Source organism: Podarcis filfolensis (genome assembly GCF_964270895.1).
Source record: "Podarcis filfolensis genome assembly, chromosome: 7".
In the NCBI taxonomy this organism is placed as follows: Eukaryota; Metazoa; Chordata; class Lepidosauria; order Squamata; family Lacertidae; genus Podarcis; species Podarcis filfolensis.
Window position 1 is genome coordinate 42,845,369 of NC_139603.1, and position 18,907 is coordinate 42,864,275.

Here is an 18,907-nt window from a genome sequence, read left to right on the forward strand (position 1 = left end):
ATACAAATTTTAGAATGAAAATATTAAGTGTTGTATATCCAAATAAGTTCTACTCAGAGTAGCAGATACACTGAAATTAATGAAGCTAAATGAGTCATATTCATTAACTTCAGTGGGTCTACTCTGATTAGGACTATCATTGGATGCAGCCCTAAGAGTTTAAAAGGCCTGGGACATTTTTTAAAAAGTGATTACTTAGTTCTGAAAACTGAGTGGGTGCCAGGCTAGCCTCTCTATAGCCCCAAAGACTTTTTACCCAATAACCATCTGCTCCACCACACTTGGGGAAACCTGGAGAAGGGAAGAAATCGAGCCCAAGTTTTCTTTTCTTTTGCACCCTTTAACCTTTTAAGAACAAATATTGCAGAATATAATACAATACTGCTTACTATTCAGGAATTTTGTTTACTCTTATCAGCTTTAGATAAAAATCCAGACTGCAAACTACCCAGTGGGGAGGCAGGAATCATTTGGGATAGCATTTGTTTTGCCTTTCTCTTGCTGCAAAGAAGAGTCTTCATGAGTTACTACTTCCTTCATGTGGTTGCAGATATTAAAGCTTCACAGATTCTGGCATCCAGGTAAACTGAAGCATTTTGTTTAAATCTTTATATAGAGCCATATAATATAGCAACTCTAGCTACATTCTAGGGCAAGCTGTCTGGCCTGCATCTTACTAGAAAGCAGTGAAAAGCATTGTGCATGTATCACTGGAACTCGGACGTTTTGGCTCCCAAATGCCACAAACCCAGAAGTGATTGTTCCGGTTTGCGAACATTCTTTTGGAACCCGAACATCCAAGAGGGCTTCCACGACTTCTGGTTGGCTGCAGGATTTCCTGCAGCCAACCAGAAGCTGCGATTCGGTTTTCGAACGTTTTGGAAGTCTAATGGACTTCTGGAACGGATTCTGTTTGAGTTCCAAGGTACGGCTGTACTTGCGTGCTCCTCACTACCTCTTGCTCTTCTCCCTTGTAGCCAAGAAAAGGAGTTCAGAAGCTTTTGCTTCTATTTTAAGTCAACTTGTCTGGATCCAGAATTGTGGTTAACAATAACTATGAATAAGTTTTGTTGTTGTTTATTAAAAAAACACTTTCAGAAACCGTGGGTTTTTCAGAATTAACTACAGTTCATTTGGCTATATATAAGAAGTTGGCTTTAAAAAAAAAAGTTAACTGTACCGTAGTTGGTTAACCTGATTGCTACTTCAGACACATGATAAACTGAAGTTAGCCAAAAGCAAAAAACTTCTGAACACTTCCTCCCAGCTGCGTGCAAGGAAGAGGATAGGGGAAGGGATGGCTGTGAGGCTCCCTGCAGCTCATGCACGACATGCTGAACTATGACATGTGAACACAGCTGCTATATACATGTTTTGTGTTGCATTGCTTTGACCCACATTTGGGGAACTGATGGATTGTTTTCTTTTTTACAGAGGTGCTGAACTTTTCCAGGCCACAATTGTGAAAGCTGTAAAGGCAAGAATTGAGGAAGAGAAAAAATCAATGGATCAGCTGAAGAGACAGTACGCCTTTCTTTCTTCTTAGAATCTTAGAGTTGGAAAGGACCCAAGGGTCATCTAGTCCAACCCCCTGCAATGCCATTTCGCTTTTATGAGGGATTAACTATTAACTCTAGTGAATTTGCTACTAGATTAGTTGGTTAGAGTATAGTACCACTTCACTAACCTTATAAAATGTACTTTAGATTTACACCGTAGGCATTTATGTCCTTAGAATGTGGTTTAAACTGCTAGTTGGTAAACTAACTCACAGCTCCCCATTACAAGAAACTAAGCACATTTAGGTGGTAGACAAAAGAAGAATGCAAGGAAGGAAGTTGATAAGCTCAATGCTCATTCCTGGCTTGCTAAACTATGATTTGGAAACTGGGAATGTTGCATCTGACTTGGGACAGTATCTTTAACATTTTAGGGCAAAATTATGTTGTGTAAATGCATGGTTAGAACATACTTCATCTCTTTTCTTTTTCTTAAAAGTAGGAGTAATGGGGGAAGCCCAATCAGTATTCAGATCACAGTAGGTCTTTATGTCCTGGTCCTGATAAGATTTCCCCTTCCCCTAAAACTGTTATTGACTGTAGGAAAGAAACTACTGGATTTTACATGACATATAGGTGCACAGATGTATATTTATAGAGTTCCCTCTGTGGTAGCAGAATCCTGGTCATGATTCTAGTCCTCGTGGAGAGAGCCCTGCATAATTGCATCTATACTTGCATATAGACTGATGTTGAAGTTGTGTTGGGTGTGGTCAGTGCACATACCCAAGTCTAGGGGGCATCTTGCTAACCCTTTACTGGATTCAGCATTTGCTGGTATCCAAAGCCTGAATATGGCTATAGTTTAGCCCTTAAAGATGTCTTTATGTGCTCATTAGTTTACTTATCCCAACTAATGCACAACACTTCACCCCTTCCAACTGATGTACATGGTGGGAGACAGCAAGAGTGGAAGGGGAAGGCCTTGCATGATCCATGGAATTGGTCTCTTCTCCAGGATTGATTCCACTTTGTTCCCCATGACAAGACAAAGGGCCTGGGCAACTAGATCACCCATCTCTCAGGAGCATAAACAAGAGGCACTATGCCTTTTGCGTATGTGATGCAAACGTGTGTGTTTGCTGCAATTAAAAATCCATTTTGCTGTCCAGAGTAAATTACACAAGTTGAGAAAATTATACAAGATAAGAGTTTTGGAAGATTAGATTTGGTTTTGCTCTTGCTCTGGAAATGTGGATGGCACAGAAGAAAAAAGAAATGGATCAGAAGAGGAAAACAGTGTGTAGGGGGATTGTTTAAGATAAGTAACAAGAACAAACAAGTTAGTTAATGAAAAATTAATTGCGTGTTGTTGCAATGAATATACAGCCTCTAGGGAACGTACGAGCATAAGGTATTTTTGTTCTGCTTATAGTTTAGGGAGACCAACCCCACTCTTCTTTTCATAATAAAATTTAGTGTTGATATGCAGATTATCAGTAGAAAGAACTGGGAGGTGGCATGGTTTAAAGAACAGTTCCGGCATACACAACCCCATTGTATACAATGATACATAGCCTCTCTATATAACTAGCCTTTGTGACAAGGATTGGGGTGGGGAATAATGCAGTAAGAATACATTGTGATGGTTTTGAAAGCATTTGCACTGCATATGCACAAAGATTGTTCTGTGACTCTGACGATGTAAAATTTGCTTTTTCAGAATGGATCGTATCAAGGCCAGGCAACAAAAATATAAAAAGGGTAAAGAAAGGGTGTTGAGCATGAACCAAGAAACCTCAGATGGGCAAGCAATTGAAAAGGCTCCTGAAGAAGATGATGATGGTACTATTCCTTCAATATATCCAGTGTTGGTATTAATTGCTTGGACCTTGGCAATATCAACAAGAATGTGTGTAGGGAACTATTATATGCAATCCAACCATTCAAAGAAAGGGCCTGATCACAGCCTGATCTTATGCATATTTACACAGAAGTAAATCTCACTGCGTTCAATGGGACTTATTCCAAAAATAGGATTGATGTCTTAGGGCACATACGCAGCTCACTAACCCTTCCCATTTACTTTAGTGGAAGAACAACCTGAGATCTGCAGTCACATGATTGTCCCTTTCACTGAAATAAATACGAGGCAATCCAGGATTTTGGATTAGAGTACTAAAGTACAGTATACAAACAAATTCAAAATGAATGAATTATATTTTTGGAATTCAGAAAAAAATGGTTGCTACTGTTTTCAATCCCCCATATATTTCAGTTTATATGTAATAAAATTTAATTCATTGCAGATTTATATTTGAATTCATATTTCATATTAAGTAGCTATCAAATACTGATTGTTTTTTTTAAAAAATGAAATTTTCTCCCCACTCCCACTGATGACACAATTTCCCGCCAATAAATTGGGTTACATCCAATTTAGTTGTTCTCATTGTCCAATTAATGACATCAATGGGCCTGACTAATTTAGGTCCGTTAATTTATAAACGGCTCTACTCTGAATAGAACTTACTTAGATATAATCCATTGCCAGTGTGTGTGTTTTTCTCTTGGCCCAGAGTTCACACAGTGATACTGCACAGTGTCTCCTCAAAGCCTTTATGGGATACACACACACACACACACACACACACACACACACTCTGCCGAAAGTCTTAAATCTGTGAAATCTATTCAAGTATCTTGTATCAGTATTTTTTTTGGAGGGGGGTTTACTTCACAACAAAGTACTGTGTCTCTTATTTTAAAAACAAAAAAAGCAGCCATGTTTCTGAATGGGAAATGGGAAAAGCCTCGGGGGGGGGGGAGTTAGTATTCCCTGAATTTCTTCTAATTTGAAGTAAATTTCTAGTTTAACAGCATATAAAAATGACCATGTGCTATTGATCAGCTAATTAACAACAATAAATAAATGCCTGATTTGTGGTGGTGTTTTTCTTGAGTTTATTAGAATTGGATCAATTCTTACAAAGTGTGGAGCTACTAGAAAGAGAAAATATAAGTAGTAATGTGTTTCTCACTTTCTAAAATTAATTTTTGGACATATTTCATTTTAGGAGAAGCAGACAAAGAGAAAGCCAAGGGCAAAAAAAAGCAGTGGTGGCGGCCTTGGGTTGATCATGCTTCTAGTAGGTTTTTCAATAATTTTTAAAATACATGAATTTAACCCTTATATCCTTGACCAGAATGAAGGCATTCCCAAGACCTGTTTGTTTTATGCATGGTTTTAAAATTGTGACTTGATAGTTATATGAATGCAATGGCACGCAAGATAAGTAGTTTAAGTGTCGCTAAATGCTATATATTTTAATGGAATTGGTTGAAGTGCAAAGTTAAAATGTCCAAAACATATATATGGTTTTCTGTCTTTCAATCCAGCTTTAAAATACATTTTGCCCTTCCAGCCATATATGTAGTTTCTATGCATCCATATCTATACATCTGTGTAACTGTAGTATCTATTTGTGTATCTATGCATATGTGTATCTATCCAGCTATCCAGATTTTGAATGTTGATTTCTGTCAAGTCACAAGTAAACTGTGCCTATAGATATACAGTTAAATATTTCTGTTTACAAAGGGCAGGATGAAAATGTAGAGACCTATCCTTTTTTCAAAGTTGCTGAAGGGAAATTAATTATTACTGAAGACAAATTGCAAATAATGTGTTTTGAGGGTATAGCTGTTCAGAATGGACCTGGATATGGTCTCTGTTAATTCTAATTAGTTTTGATGCTACAGAATAATTGTTGAAATTAACGTGGTGAGAATGACTCGGAGACTAGCAGGCTCCCAGGTTATCTTTTGCAGTGGATCAGTTGAGGCAGAAAACAGAGAATAGCACAATTCCACTGTTTTCTGTAATAATCCACTGTGTGAGACAGACCTGTACCCATGCAACTTTTGTTAAATTATTCCAATTCTAATTCAGTATTTCATTTTACTCTCATTATATGTTTTAGGAAATAGATGCACAGTACCTATTGCAATAATGCACACACGTGTTGTGAACAGCACCATACAGCCAAGCCCTGAAAATGATTGCTATCCACCAGCTCTGTCTTTCTAAAACAATAGTTCAGTTTCAGGACAGTAGCTTGTGTAGTTGAATGAGTCATGTACTTTTTATAGCTCAGTGTTGTAATATAGTATTCAAAGTGTCCTGTAGTGTCACATTGACATCTAAAATGTGTTTTATCTGCATCACTATCTTTTACTTCTGTACCTCAGGGCTTCACTTCTTCCAAGGAAGGCATGGGGCTAGAAACATGCTTTCTCACACAGTTGTCTCTACCTGATAGTTTCTAAAATAACAGCAAAAATCAGTGTGGTGAGAAGAAAATAATATTGTGCTTTCCTCCTCATTGTGCTTCCACCATTCTGATTAATCCATTAAACTGATGTGAAGAATTGTTAACTTTCTTCTGGAGGAAGTGTGGGCTGTGGGTGGAGAGGTCTGATCCTCTTGAAAAAACGGCTACTGTTTTCAATTGGTTCATTACTTCACCACCATTCTAATTCATACCTGCAAGGGTGCATTATTGCAGTTTAATCATGCCTCATGCCCTTCATATCTCAGCAATTAAATGTTATATATGGTTCAGTAGTGGTAATGCCAGGGCCTTCTGTTTTGAAAACACCCAAGAAAAAGCATTGATCTGCATTGTTTTCCCCCAGTATAAAGTAACTCTGTCCTGGGAGACATTATTCTGTGAGAGATTATATTAAATAATAAATTTGTATGTTGTGAATTGGCCTGAGATCTACAGATGAAGGGCAGTTTACTACTACTACTACTACTAATAATAATAATAATAATAATAATAATAAGGTATTTTAATGGGTTTTTTGCCATTAGTGCTTATACCAGAGCAAGTGGAGAGTGTCACTATTAGCTTTAAAACTTATTTTTTTATCATCATTATTTATATTCCACCTTTTCCCCTAATGGGGAAAGTTGGTGCCTGTGGTTCATCTCAAATAGTGGCAAGTAATATGACCTTCCATCCTGTAACTTTCTCCAGTGTAGGTAAGATAGGGGAGAATTCATAACTCTCACTTTACTCCTGCCTTAAGATAAAGTGCTAATATGAAAATGGCTTCAGTGTATAATTGAGATAAAACAGAGGGTCAGGTATGATTGAACAAGAATGTTATATAATGAGGGTAAAATGAATTGCTGAATCTATTGCTAGGTAAGTTTAGTATTATAACTATACTAAGGGCTTTTAATTTATTTACAGATATTATGTTAATAGCCTTCTCTGGCAAATGTAATGCTGGCTTTTATTTTATCTTGCTTATTATTTTTCTTTTCATGTCCTTTGTTTCTCTTGTTTGATCAAGTTAGGCCTGTTAGCTTATTTGAAGTTTTTAAAAACTGTGCTTCTGTTCAAGGATATAAGGCCCAGTTCATTCACATCACATCTTGAACATATGGAGGCCTCTGAACTGTTTTAAATCCGCAGGGAAAAATCAATGTGTAGTTATGATCATTCATCTGTGCTGTTTCTATTTTCTCTGTTTAAACTTGAAGAATATAGTAAAAGAAAAGCAAATGCTATGGGATACCTGAACACTTCTAACAGCATTATATTTTGATTTTGATTTTCCTCCAGTGATACAATTTTAAATTTAGCTTACTCCCTGGATACCCAATAGAATTAGGATTTCTCAAACTGGCAAAATGGAAACTTTTTTTTTTCTTTTTAAGAATAATACTGCACATTTTTAGTAATACCCTGCCAACTCTTTTTGCATTCTATCTGTCCAGTTTCTTCTTATGATTTTTTTTTATATTTTCCCAGCGAAAATGTACACTTTTTCCTTTTTTTTCGTGCCTGCAAACACCAAATGATTTTCCTGCCACAAGTTCTCTTTATCTCTTTCTTTCTCTCCACTTCTACCTGTCCTTCATTGAGTCCCACAATCACAGAATGCTTCCATGTATTTTTGTGGTGGCTCGGGATAGAGCTAATGAGGGATCTCCCAGCCTCCTGCAAGAAATAAAAAAAAACCAAATATTTTATTTTGCTTAGTGGTCAGAAGTGGAGATTATTATTTGTTTGAGACGGACAGTGAAGAAGAGGAAGACGAAGAAAAAGAAGAGGAGGAAGAAGCTCCAAAAAGATCTGCATTCCAGGTACTGTGTTTTTGTGTATGCTGTGCCTCCTACAAAGGTATGATAACATGCTAACTTGAACTTGCTTGCTTATACTGTTGTCACATTTCTGCAATGTAAGAATGATACTGGAGATGGATTTTCATTCACTTGCACCTGTAGCATGTTTTTTTAAAAAAATAAAGCTTCATATCGAACTCTATTTTTCTGATGTTGCATTGGAGACAAGTGAATAAAACATCTTTCCACAGGCATTGCTTGATATTGCTTAGAAGCTTTTCTGTTTTGGAAATCAACAATCTGTTTATTGTAGTAAAAACCGTGTTTTATATATAGTGATGTTGTCCCAACAATTTTTTATTCATTGTAATAGTCACATGGGGGGGTCATGAGGTAATAAAAAGAAATTTATATTGTAGGTAGAGAAAGGTAAGTATTTAGCTGCACCAGCATCCGGCAACTTGATTCATGCATGCGTATACTGATTCAGAGTGAAGCATCTTGGTGTTCCTTTAGTTCTTCTGGATTAAGACAATAGAAGTGAATCTGATTTAATGTTATATTCTTGTGGGTTTCCTTTTTTCAGAGTGCTGCTATAACATGTACACGCAGAAAAACAATGTCACAATTATTAAGTTCTTTCACAATGATGCAACTATCTGTCAATAATAATAGCCATGGGCTATATCAGATTTTTCATCTAGACTCACATAGTATATTGAGCTGTCCGAATCCCTCTGCCATACAATGAGGTGTCTACATGCATGGTATCGCAATCCAAGATTGCAACTTCATTCTTTATGAGGCTTGTAAATGAGCAGAAACATTCTTTTCAAAAGCATACCACCTCAAGTAGCTCCCATGCAATGCTGTCATATACAGAAAGTATGGGTTTTACCAAAGTTTTATGTTGAATCATATTCATTTGTTTATATTCACGAGATCTAGATGCAAAAATAGGTTTCCACATGAACTTCAGAGACTAGATAGTGGCTGGTTTATATGCCATGGTAAGCCGAACTGTAGCTTAGCAGGCGTATGTGAACATGCTGGCTCCCAGAGAGGCACCCACGTTGCTCGTCCCCAGTCCTTTTAGCTCATGTTTGACTTACTGTGTCATCAAACTCAGGATTGTATTTAAGCTCTCTCCTTCACCATGGTCTGTAGCCCAAAAAAACTTTTAACTTAGCTGTCATGCTACACCAAACTAAAAATACAGAGAGGTTTGCACTGAGACCTAGTTTGGCCCAGTGTCATTTGTGAACAAGGTCAAGGTCTTCTTTGTTCTACCATAGATGTCAATCTGGTTTATTTGTTGCAAATAAGTTCTGTATTTGGAATCTAAAAATTGTGTCAAGATTTTCTGTTTATGTTGATCTTCCCTGGTGTCTTCTGTTCGGGAATCGTCGATTTTAGTCCTTGCGTCAGTGTTTTGTAGCATATACGTTTGTGGTGAACGACATCAATTGATAATCCAATCAGCAAAATTATTATAAAAATGTTTTTGGTGGCATAAGTAGTATGTTTTCATAAGAACAGCAGTAGGGGTAGGGATGGGAATCTGTAATTACTACTGTCTGTCATGTACTAAAAATTAACTTTCACTTAGAATGTGTCTTCTAATAAACATAACTAATTAGTATTTTTACATGTTTAGTTAATAACTGTTATACTAATATTTTATCACTAGTCCACTATTAAGTTGATTATTAACAGTTCACATTCATGAGCCCATGGTAAATTGTTTCTAATAGTGTCATGCAATATATTTCTTATAACAATAACAGTTATGTTTTCACTAATTTGTCTTGCTTTGTCCTTCTTTATAGAGAGCTATTGCGAAATTTGCTTCTGCCATTTTAGCCTTGCCAAAGTCTATTATTAAACTGCCCAAAACTATTCTTCAGTATTTAATCAGAGCTGCAAAGGTATTTGATGTTCCATACCATGTAGAATGTGATCTCACCCCATACTATTATGGCATAGGGTATCCCTTTTCTGCATTTTCCCTCTTTATATGAACTTTGTGAGGACTTAATGAGAGTCAAGCATTTGGTATGTATAAGATTTAAAAAACTAAATCATACAAGGAAATATAACTCATTTTAACGGTGATCCTAGAGAGAAAATGCAGACACATCTTGGCATAATCTTGGCATTTCTGCCTAAGCTGTGTTGAGAGGATTCCATGGGTTGCATGCATTTATAGGTAGTGGGTCAAATGCTGACCCTGTTTAAATTGCTGAATTGTAAAAAAAAAAAAAAAAGAGCAGGATTTCCTCTGGCATGGTAATCTTTCTCAGAAAGCTGGTAAAACCTTAAAATATTACAGCTGAGGATGCTTACCCTTCACACTTCCTGTCCATGTGCATCATCATTCTGGTATCAGTAATCCATTAGCCTGTCTTGGGACTTCCTTTAGTAGTATTTGTGATGCTATGCATAATGTATACAGTATGTCACTTATGTGCAAGAAGCACTAAAAACATTTTGGATTCACTATAACAGTTCAAATCCAATGAGCTTACTTGTAGGGTTTAGTGCTGAAATACAGAGCAGGAAGAAGTTAATGTACCTTAATGTTTAAATTTAACTGTTGAAAGATAAAAGTAGCATAATTTTTTTTAACATTTTCATTACTAGTTGCAACTAGTCGTCAAAACTATCTACAGTAACAAAATCTCAGAATCAATTGAAGAAATGCTTGGGATTTCTGTAGCAACTGAACTGCACCAAATGCAATGAATATTGATATTCAGAATTATATTTCTCCATATTTGTTTTCACTAGAGCAATGTTTGGCAAAATTTATGAATTTTATTTATTATTGGCTTTTTATTCTGCCCTCACATGAACTCCGTGAATCTCAAACTTTAGCTATTGGTTTGGATCCAAAGAATCATGAGCACCAAAGCAGCCCTTTCTGTTCATTGAATGGTGTTTTCCTGCCTGATCTGCTTCAGTACAGCCCCTACCAGTCCCCAAAAGTCAATTATGAAGATCAGGGAACCCACAGGAATGGTGTGGGTGATGCCACAAAGGCTGCAGATAGGGGAAGAAATCGTCTTGCATCATGAATCTGACTTACATGAGCAGGTTTTCCTGATTGCAAAAGACATCTCTGGATCCAGGCATTAATATATTTTAGTACAGCAATAACAGCTGTATTATGCATTACTTATTACCATAAACCAAGTTAGTGCCTAACAGGCACTCTCCCCACCATCTGTTAGTAACCTCCCATATTCACTGATAAAAAGCAGGTGGCTTAATGTTTTACAGATAATATCTTAATAAAGTGCCAAGGTGATTTCTGTACATCAGAAACGCGAGAAATGAATGAAATAAAACTATTTCCAATAATGGCCCATTCCAGCTTCCCTGAGACTGTGCATGCTTGTGTTGGTAGTGGTAACGCTTTGAATCTATCTGTTTCTCTCTCCCCTGCCCTTTGCATGTGGATGTTTGCTTGTTCCTTGGCTGTAGCTATTCTTTAATTAATGAAATGCATCAATGATGCAGTGCCAGCAAAACATGGTTTTCATTTTGTGATGAAAATCATACAGACAAAATCACAACATCTTTTGTCTCAAACTGCTATCATACAGTACATTTTTTTGTTCTTTTCAGCCATATCTTTGGGTGTCGGGGGGAAATGCACAATATGTGACGTTATAGCATTATGAATTCTCATGTGTTCCTACTTTAAAGGATGCCATCAACCAATTTGCTAAGAGAGAGTGAAACGTTTTACAAACAATGGATAAAGTCTAATGTTCTTATTGTATTGGAATACTGATTAATATTTGAGGCTAGTTGCAGGAAATAGTTCATATGTAAATCATATTTGCATTTCCAGAGTTCAGAACATAGCTTTTGTGGATTCATATGAAACTCACATGAATCCATCGTTCTGTTCAAATGTTTTAGTTTGTTTAGCAAAAAAAATAGCACAAAAAATCTCAAACTTTCATTGAAATGTTTGGATAGCAATTAAGAATGTTTGCTTAAACTCACAAACCTACATTTTTTTATCAAATATATATTGCATTCCTATTTACTTACTGAGGAGCTTGGAATAAATTGGTTTTTCCCTCCAGTTTGTTTATCAGGCCTGGATTACTGATCCTAAAACTGCCCTCCGACAGAGGCGCAAAGAGAAAAAAAAGTTTGGGAAAGAAAGGAGACAAAGACGGAAAGGATCTGGGGAAGGTACGTATGCGTCTGTAATTTTGTCAGTTATTTCTTGTAAACACAAATCTTTACTCTGTTCATTGGGTGAAGGGACCACAGCTCAGTGATTCAGCTACATGCCTTGCATGGGGAAGGTCCCAGGTAAATTCCATAACATCTGCAGTCACAAAAAAACCAGATAGTGGGTAATGGAAAAGACCTCTATCTGAGTAGCCATATTAACACAACAATTACCCTTTCATGTGTGGCAAGAGAAAGGAGATAGAAATTTATTTTTACCTAGTTCCTCCTTGCTGGCTTACTACTATAGGCAGATATAATAGGCAAAACATTGGTCCAGTTCAGACGCAACCATTTCAGTTCATCAAACCATGCTTTCTTGGACCAGGAACAAGGTGTTTGCTTGCATACTCTCTCTTCCCTTAACTCAGTACCTCCTAATTTGTTGAACCATAATTTCACCTGAAGTCCAAACAAAAAATCTGTTGTTTGAGTTACTGCTACAAACCAGGACATCAAACTGGAGATATTAGGGATGAGATGCACCTCACATAACCCTTCAGTGCAAGCCCTGCATGAGGGTGCCCATATCCAGAAAGGGCTTCTCCCCCTGCACCAATGGGGTCTTAAAGATGCTTGATGACCATTTCTAAAGACCACAGAGACTGTTGCTAACGCCAGCCTCTTAGGTAGCCCCAGTCAAATACTCCCACAACAGCTACTATGGGCAATCTGCCCTCTGAACTCCGAAGCTGCTCTGGTTGCACTTCTGGCTGCTTGGACAGTTTAGTCAACTTTAAAAACTTGCTTGTGTAACTTTCTTCTGGTTACACAGTGCAGCATCTCCTACTAACTCAATCACCATCTTACTTTCTCTGCTCTTCACCAGGCAAGTATATTCATACTTGGCACAGACATATAAAGGCTATAAAATGAGAATTCCCTGGATGTCAATATCCAGATTTGGGGCAAGTACTCTTTTGTGAGAGAGCCCCAGCAGATATTTAAAATCACAAAATATTCAGCAAGGTAAAGCATGGCTGTTAGACCTTTAAAATATGCCTTTCTAGGTGCCTTCCAAACTTCCCATCTTCACTTAGCATAGAAAAAGACCACACATTTGGTAAGCAAACAATTGCTTACTTACAAACTCTCCAAAGGTCACATTCATATGCTTTTCCATACAACAATCAGAAAACACAGGCAGTGAAACTTGACTTAGTTACAGTGGTGAAAGTTCCTGAGTTATTGATATAGGAACACAAGAAAAGCATGTTAGAAACATGGGGCTCAGCTGCAGCAACTAGCTTAGCCAGTTTAGCCTTTTCACATGCTGAGCTTAGGTAAACTGAGGTACAACAATGGGCTAGATTACCTTTCTTCCAAAGTAAGGGGGAGTGACATAGCTACGCCTGGCAGGAAAGCTTACTCTATGGCATCAACCCCTTCATGCATTAATTAATCTTAAGCATATTGGTTATATGAGTTTGGTTATCCCACAAATAACAAAGTATTAATATTCAGACCTCAGCTTTCCATTCATTTTCCCCCAGTCTTGTCCTCATACTTACTTCACCCATTATCTCTTCAACTTCACAACAGACCATTTTCAACTCTCTTCCTGACAGTTAACTCCCCAATGACAAGAATCTCCACACAGAGTCTGCTGTCCCACACAAATCACGATGAATTAACCTTATCCAGGTCCCGCCTAATAAATTCTGGAAGTTACAGTCTCTTTCCTTCACAGTCACCAAACAACTACTGCTAAATGTGCTTGTAACATAGTAACAGGACAAGGCTTCAAGCCTTGACAGTTACAAAGAAATCACTGAATACAAACACAATTACTGTTGCAGGGAAAGATATAGTGGAGGGTGACAGGAAAATGGGTTATTTTTAATTTGGGAAGGAGAGAGGTGGTAAAGAATAAATCCAAATGCTAGTTGGCCAAGCAATATTAAGGTGCTGAAGTCCACATTATTGTCTCAATTAAAGCAGAATAAAATCACTCATGGGCTATATCTCCAGTTAATTTGAATATAATTATTAGAGAGCACTGTATAATTTGAGGTTACTAAGCTGCAGCTCACTATATATTTCCATCATTTTTGGTTGAATAATTCAGATCTGTGAAAAACTTTTGCTCATTTCTTTAATATTGATTTGTCAGTTGGTATAGATGTGGAGTGTGAAGAAAGAGAGGAACCTGTCAAAAAGAAGTCCTCAGACGGACCCGGTAAGCAAAGATGCAAGAAAGGTATTCTTTTATTTTCTGATTAGACAGTACAACAGTGTGTTAAATAAAGGCAAGCCAACAAATCCTATGTCTGGTGTACTGTATAATTTCTTTACAATTCTATATCAACATTCATCACTCTCCTAGCACAAGTGATACTATTAAAGCCGGAAAGACTCAGAGGTCAGCAAACAATTACACTGACTGGTAATGAAACAGAATAATTCTGGTTCAAATGATTGGCCAATAATTTGGCTCCTTAAACTAGAAATGCCAGAAAAAGTGCTATCTTGTATAAGTCTACTCAAAAGAAAGTGGTAGGAAGGTCAACGGAGCTAACTTTCAGGTAATTGAATAGCGGTAGCAGTCAGAGAGCAACAATGATTCCTTAGGGGCTAGATTTTCTTCATTCATTCAAAAATATTTGTTATTGTGATGGTTGCTTATGTACTAAATCTCTTTTTTTTCCCTTTCTTTCTTGTTTCCTGCCCCCAGATAACATTATCAAAAGAATATATAATATTTTGAAGTTTACCTGGGTTCTGTTTCTGGCAACAATAGACAGTTTTACAGCTTGGCTCAATTCGATTTCAAGAGAGCACATTGATATTTCCACTGTGCTAAGAATCGAGAGGTGCATGCTTACTAGAGAAATCAAAAAGGTAATAGGACATGCTCATATCATGTAGTTGATGCCATTAGGAAGGCTTGGAATTCAGGCCCACCTGTTTCTAGATACTTGTCAGGAACCGGAGTCAGGTGTAGATCAGCAATTAAAAAACCACTGGTGTCAGTGAAGTTAACTCTTTATTCAAGAAACCAAAACAGCACAGGACTAGCGATCCCAGCCACTCTTCCCAGTAGGTCTTGCCCCAATGAGGCAGTGGTGAGAACTGAGGGTTCCCACCTCCCCACAGCTGCCTAAGTCCTCTGTTCTCCAAGGTTTTTTCCAAGCAATCAGATACTACATCTGCACACAACCCATCTCTCCTCTGCTCTTTTCATTTCTCTGTGAGTTCTGGGAGAGCGAGGGGAGGAGAAGGGGAGCAGGTCGCAGAAGGAGAGGGAAACTCCCTGGATTCTTCAGCAGCCTGCCTCATCTGTCTCCTGGCCCCGCTCTTCTCCAGCCTCTGAATCAGGACTGCTCTCTGCCACAGCCTCGTCCTGCTCACCTAAACCCTGTTGCCTCTTCAGCTTCTGACACCTCCTCCTCCCAGTCTGCTCCCTCTTCTCCCTCTGACCACTTATCATCATCATCCCACCACCAGTCACCTGGCTCAGTCTCCTTCCCCTGGGGGTTCCCCAGCTGGTGCCTCCCACCATTCCTCTGCATCCAGCCAGTCCTTGACAATATTTGTAGGAGCAGGTTTAGATTTTAGCAACCGTGGTTTTTCCTTATTTTAAAATGTTTTGGACGCATGATGTATATTAACAAAGACCTGCTAATTTTAGCTTATTGTTATAATTGAGGATGAAAGAAACCTTATGAATAGCCTGGCAAGGGAGAAAGAATGAAACACTTCTATGGTATAGTTCTGAGACTCCTCAATTTTTGATATGCTGCACAATTCTCACTAGTTTGCACCAGATAATCACCAGATCTCAAAGATTGTTGGCAGATCCTACTTAGACTTCTAAATTCTATCCCTTCCTTTTTAGGGGAATGTTCCAACTCGAGAGAGTATCCATATGTATTATCAGAACCATATAATGAAACTTTCTAGGGAATCAGGATTGGATGAAATTTATGAACCTGGACAGGCTGAGAGGACAGAAAGTCTAGAATCGGCAGTATCTCGTGACAGCGAATCCAGGTATTTTGTTTAAAATAAGCAGTAATTCAACCAATGCATAAAGGGTGATATCCAACATTATTCAGATGGAGGGCCAATGGATTTCCTATTCTTCTGTGCCTCCCACCCCATTTCCAAGTCTGCGCCAGACGGTCCGACCAGATTTTGGAGGTGCACAGAGATGGCTTGGTGGGTAGACAAGAGAGAAAGAAAAAGTCCTGTTTTTTCTGGCCTCAAAGTAACTATCTTCTGTGGGTAATAATATGTGACAAGGGTAGTATAAGCAGCACCTCTGTTTGAGCTATTTGTTTTCCTCATGTTAAAGATTTATGAAAGCAGAAAAACTTACACATCATCCACATTTTTTTAACAGTAGACCCATTGAAATTAAGGGACCTAACTTTGTCATGTTTATTAATTTCACTGGGTCTACTCTGAGTAAAACATAGTTGACTGCCACTCCTGGGGTTTTCCAGATATCATACATATAGTAAGAAGCTGCACATTGGTTTACATATTTTGAAAATAAGAAAACCTTTTAAGTAAAAGTAAAAAGGCTTGCATTTTGTTTAATGAATAAAATAAACATTTGTGTATTAACCTATACAGTCTGGATTTCTCTGAAAGCAGATTGATTGATTAATAAATAACAGGTAGATCTTGTGGGAAGAAGTTTGCCTCCTAGTTATATTAACAAAACAGTGCCAAAACAGCCATCTTTAACCAAATGGAAACTGTCTAGTCTGTCAGACAAAAGGCAGACCTTTCCTAAAGTTACAACACCCAATACCCGTTGTATCCAAGAAGCATTTGAGAGTCTGACAGTGCAGTCCTAAGCAAGTTTACTCACGAGCACATTTCTCTTGAGTTAGTGATCGGATTGTCTGAAAACATTGATATTGAGCTTATGCGTATGGATTTTTTCTAATTCCCATCTCACATGTTGAATCTTGACAAGAAGCATGTTCTGCTAAAGATAAGAACAATCCTCATATGTGCTGGAACATATAATATGCATATATACTCCAGGTTTCCTGAAGTGGCCATTACATTAACAGTTATATACAACAATGCATATAACTGCATAAAAATATTTATACAATTAGGTTGCAGAAATGCTGAACTGCATTGGGCTATTATACATATTATACATATAATATACATATTTATTCCAATTTTCATATAATTAGCCAAGCTTCTTTAAAAATAATAGTACACAAGCCAGTTAGACGCAAGAAATTCCAGCAAAGCTTGGTAGGGTTGGGACCCTAAAATTCTGGATATAAATCTGTTTCAAACTCAGTTGTTCCTCTGAGTTACTCCCTAGCAAACGAATTTAGGATTGCAACCTGAGCCACACTATGTGATTTTGCAGGCTGTAACCTGTAACTGTGTGACAAAATGGCTGAAAATCCTATGCCTTCACACCATGATTTCCCATTTAACTACTATTGATTCTGTGTGACTATCAAAACATTGTTTTGAATAAAAACCAGTGCATACTGGTAGCTTAGAATCTCCACTCAAAACCTTGTCTATGTGTCTCTGTATACTGCATGGCTAGCCTGCATGGTTACTATTGAACCACTTCAGGATGCTATTGGTATATAACACTGTTTTTGTAACTGTTTGCACTGCTAGCTGCTGCACTGAAGCAACCACACTGTTGTTGTCAAGGCAGTCAACCCTTGATGATTTAGATGGACCAGACCCTATTCCTAAAACAAGTGAGCGTGCGCGTCCTAGGCTTCGTAAAATGTACAGCATGGATATGTCCTCCTCATCTGCTGACAGTGGCAGTATGGTGTCAAGGTGCTTAACCCATGCATGCTTTGTTCATTGATTTACCCTGACCATTGTAAATTTTGGCACTGTGGATTTTGCCAGCGCAGGTGTGTTTTGTATGTATGTAGGTGTGCATGAGTACTTAATAGAAGCATATTTGTCTTGTTTAGGCTCATACCAATATTTCTAATGGGGGGGGCTGTCTGTCTTTTTAGTAGCCCCCGTTTGATCCTTATACTTTTGGTCTCAAGCTTCTAAATTAGATATCTATTTATTGATCCGTTCATTTTAGCTGAGAGCTTAGAATGCTGCCTTCAGCTCCTGGTTCAGATAGAATCCTGGTTAGTGTCAGCCACAGCAGCTAATATGATTGCTGGCCAAAAAATACCACACACACAAAAACCGAAAACCATAGGTAAGGCAGAAAGAGGCAATTAATTCTTAAGAGGAGAAAAGATGGGGAGGATATGACACATAACGCCACGGCCTGTTCCCAGTCTTTTAACTGTGGTTGAGTTTGTCTTCACTGGCTTAACATTGAAATTTAGCATAGAACATACTTTGAACACATCCGTGTTTCATTTGTGAAATAAGAAATTGACAAAATAATATTGTTCCCCCTGTTCTTGACAGTGAGGCTACCCAAATCACCATGCTGTATTCTCGTCAGGGGACAGCAGAAACTATTGAAGAAGTTGAAGGGGAGGAGCACGAAGAAGGAGGAGAAGAAGAAGAAGAAGAAGAGGGGGTAGATGCTGCATCGAGGCAGGAGCATGACATGGAAGTTTATTGCATAGATTCTGAAGGAGCTGCATATACTTCTGATACAGATATACCATCCTATTCTGGTTTGGATGGCATTGCTGAACCCCCTCCTTCCTACAGCAAAGCTGTGAGCTTGGAGCTTTTCCCCTTAGATAGTTCCCAAGATGGTTCCTCTGTCAAAAACCATATGATGGTGAGCCCAGATGAAAATCAGTCTGACAAACCAGAAGATTCTATACTTCCTCCTTTGACACATGAGCTTACTGCAAGTGAACTACTTCTAAACAAGTAAGAATCATAAAATAATTTCCCCACAGGCATGTAAAATAATGTGAATTCATTATGTTACAAAAAATTATATTGTAATGATGCTCAAGTCATTGAAGTGAATTTTAGTAAATTCACTGATCACCAGATCATTCTGATTACATTAGTTTTGTGCTGCTTCATGTGATGAATTCAGTTTATGGCACTTGTACCCTGGCCTTCC

General features: G+C 37.9%; 1 protein-coding gene and 1 long non-coding RNA gene across 8 annotated transcripts in view; one reads left to right on the forward strand and one right to left on the reverse strand.

The window, feature by feature from the left end:
• Positions 1 to 18,907, forward strand: part of PIEZO2 (piezo type mechanosensitive ion channel component 2) — a 213,865-nt gene that overhangs the window by 176,610 nt on the left and 18,348 nt on the right. For 2 of the 5 annotated variants that reach the window (XM_083622436.1, XM_083622437.1), the window contains 12 exons: positions 419 to 581; positions 1,435 to 1,524; positions 3,223 to 3,344; positions 4,577 to 4,648; positions 7,559 to 7,662; positions 9,471 to 9,569; positions 11,742 to 11,853; positions 14,009 to 14,074; positions 14,570 to 14,736; positions 15,734 to 15,888; positions 17,509 to 17,679; positions 18,286 to 18,705. In XM_083622436.1, coding sequence (XP_083478562.1) covers positions 419 to 581; positions 1,435 to 1,524; positions 3,223 to 3,344; positions 4,577 to 4,648; positions 7,559 to 7,662; positions 9,471 to 9,569; positions 11,742 to 11,853; positions 14,009 to 14,074; positions 14,570 to 14,736; positions 15,734 to 15,888; positions 17,509 to 17,679; positions 18,286 to 18,705 — 1,741 coding nt within the window. The remainder of the gene's footprint in view (positions 1 to 418; positions 582 to 1,434; positions 1,525 to 3,222; positions 3,345 to 4,576; positions 4,649 to 7,558; positions 7,663 to 9,470; positions 9,570 to 11,741; positions 11,854 to 14,008; positions 14,075 to 14,569; positions 14,737 to 15,733; positions 15,889 to 17,508; positions 17,680 to 18,285; positions 18,706 to 18,907) is intronic. The other 3 variants (XM_083622438.1, XM_083622439.1, XM_083622440.1) reach the window with 2 other exon arrangements.
• The window catches only part of LOC310766459, a 40,765-nt gene continuing 29,548 nt past the window's right edge, over positions 7,691 to 18,907 (reverse strand). The window contains exons 1-5 of one of the 3 annotated variants that reach the window (XR_014550163.1): positions 13,362 to 13,992; positions 11,707 to 11,775; positions 9,988 to 10,184; positions 8,352 to 8,447; positions 7,691 to 8,234 (exon numbers count right to left, since the gene is read on the reverse strand). This is a non-coding gene — a long non-coding RNA (uncharacterized lncRNA). Of the gene's footprint in view, positions 8,235 to 8,351; positions 8,448 to 9,987; positions 10,185 to 11,706; positions 11,811 to 13,361; positions 13,993 to 18,907 lie in introns of those variants that run through there. The other 2 variants (XR_014550162.1, XR_014550164.1) reach the window with 2 other exon arrangements.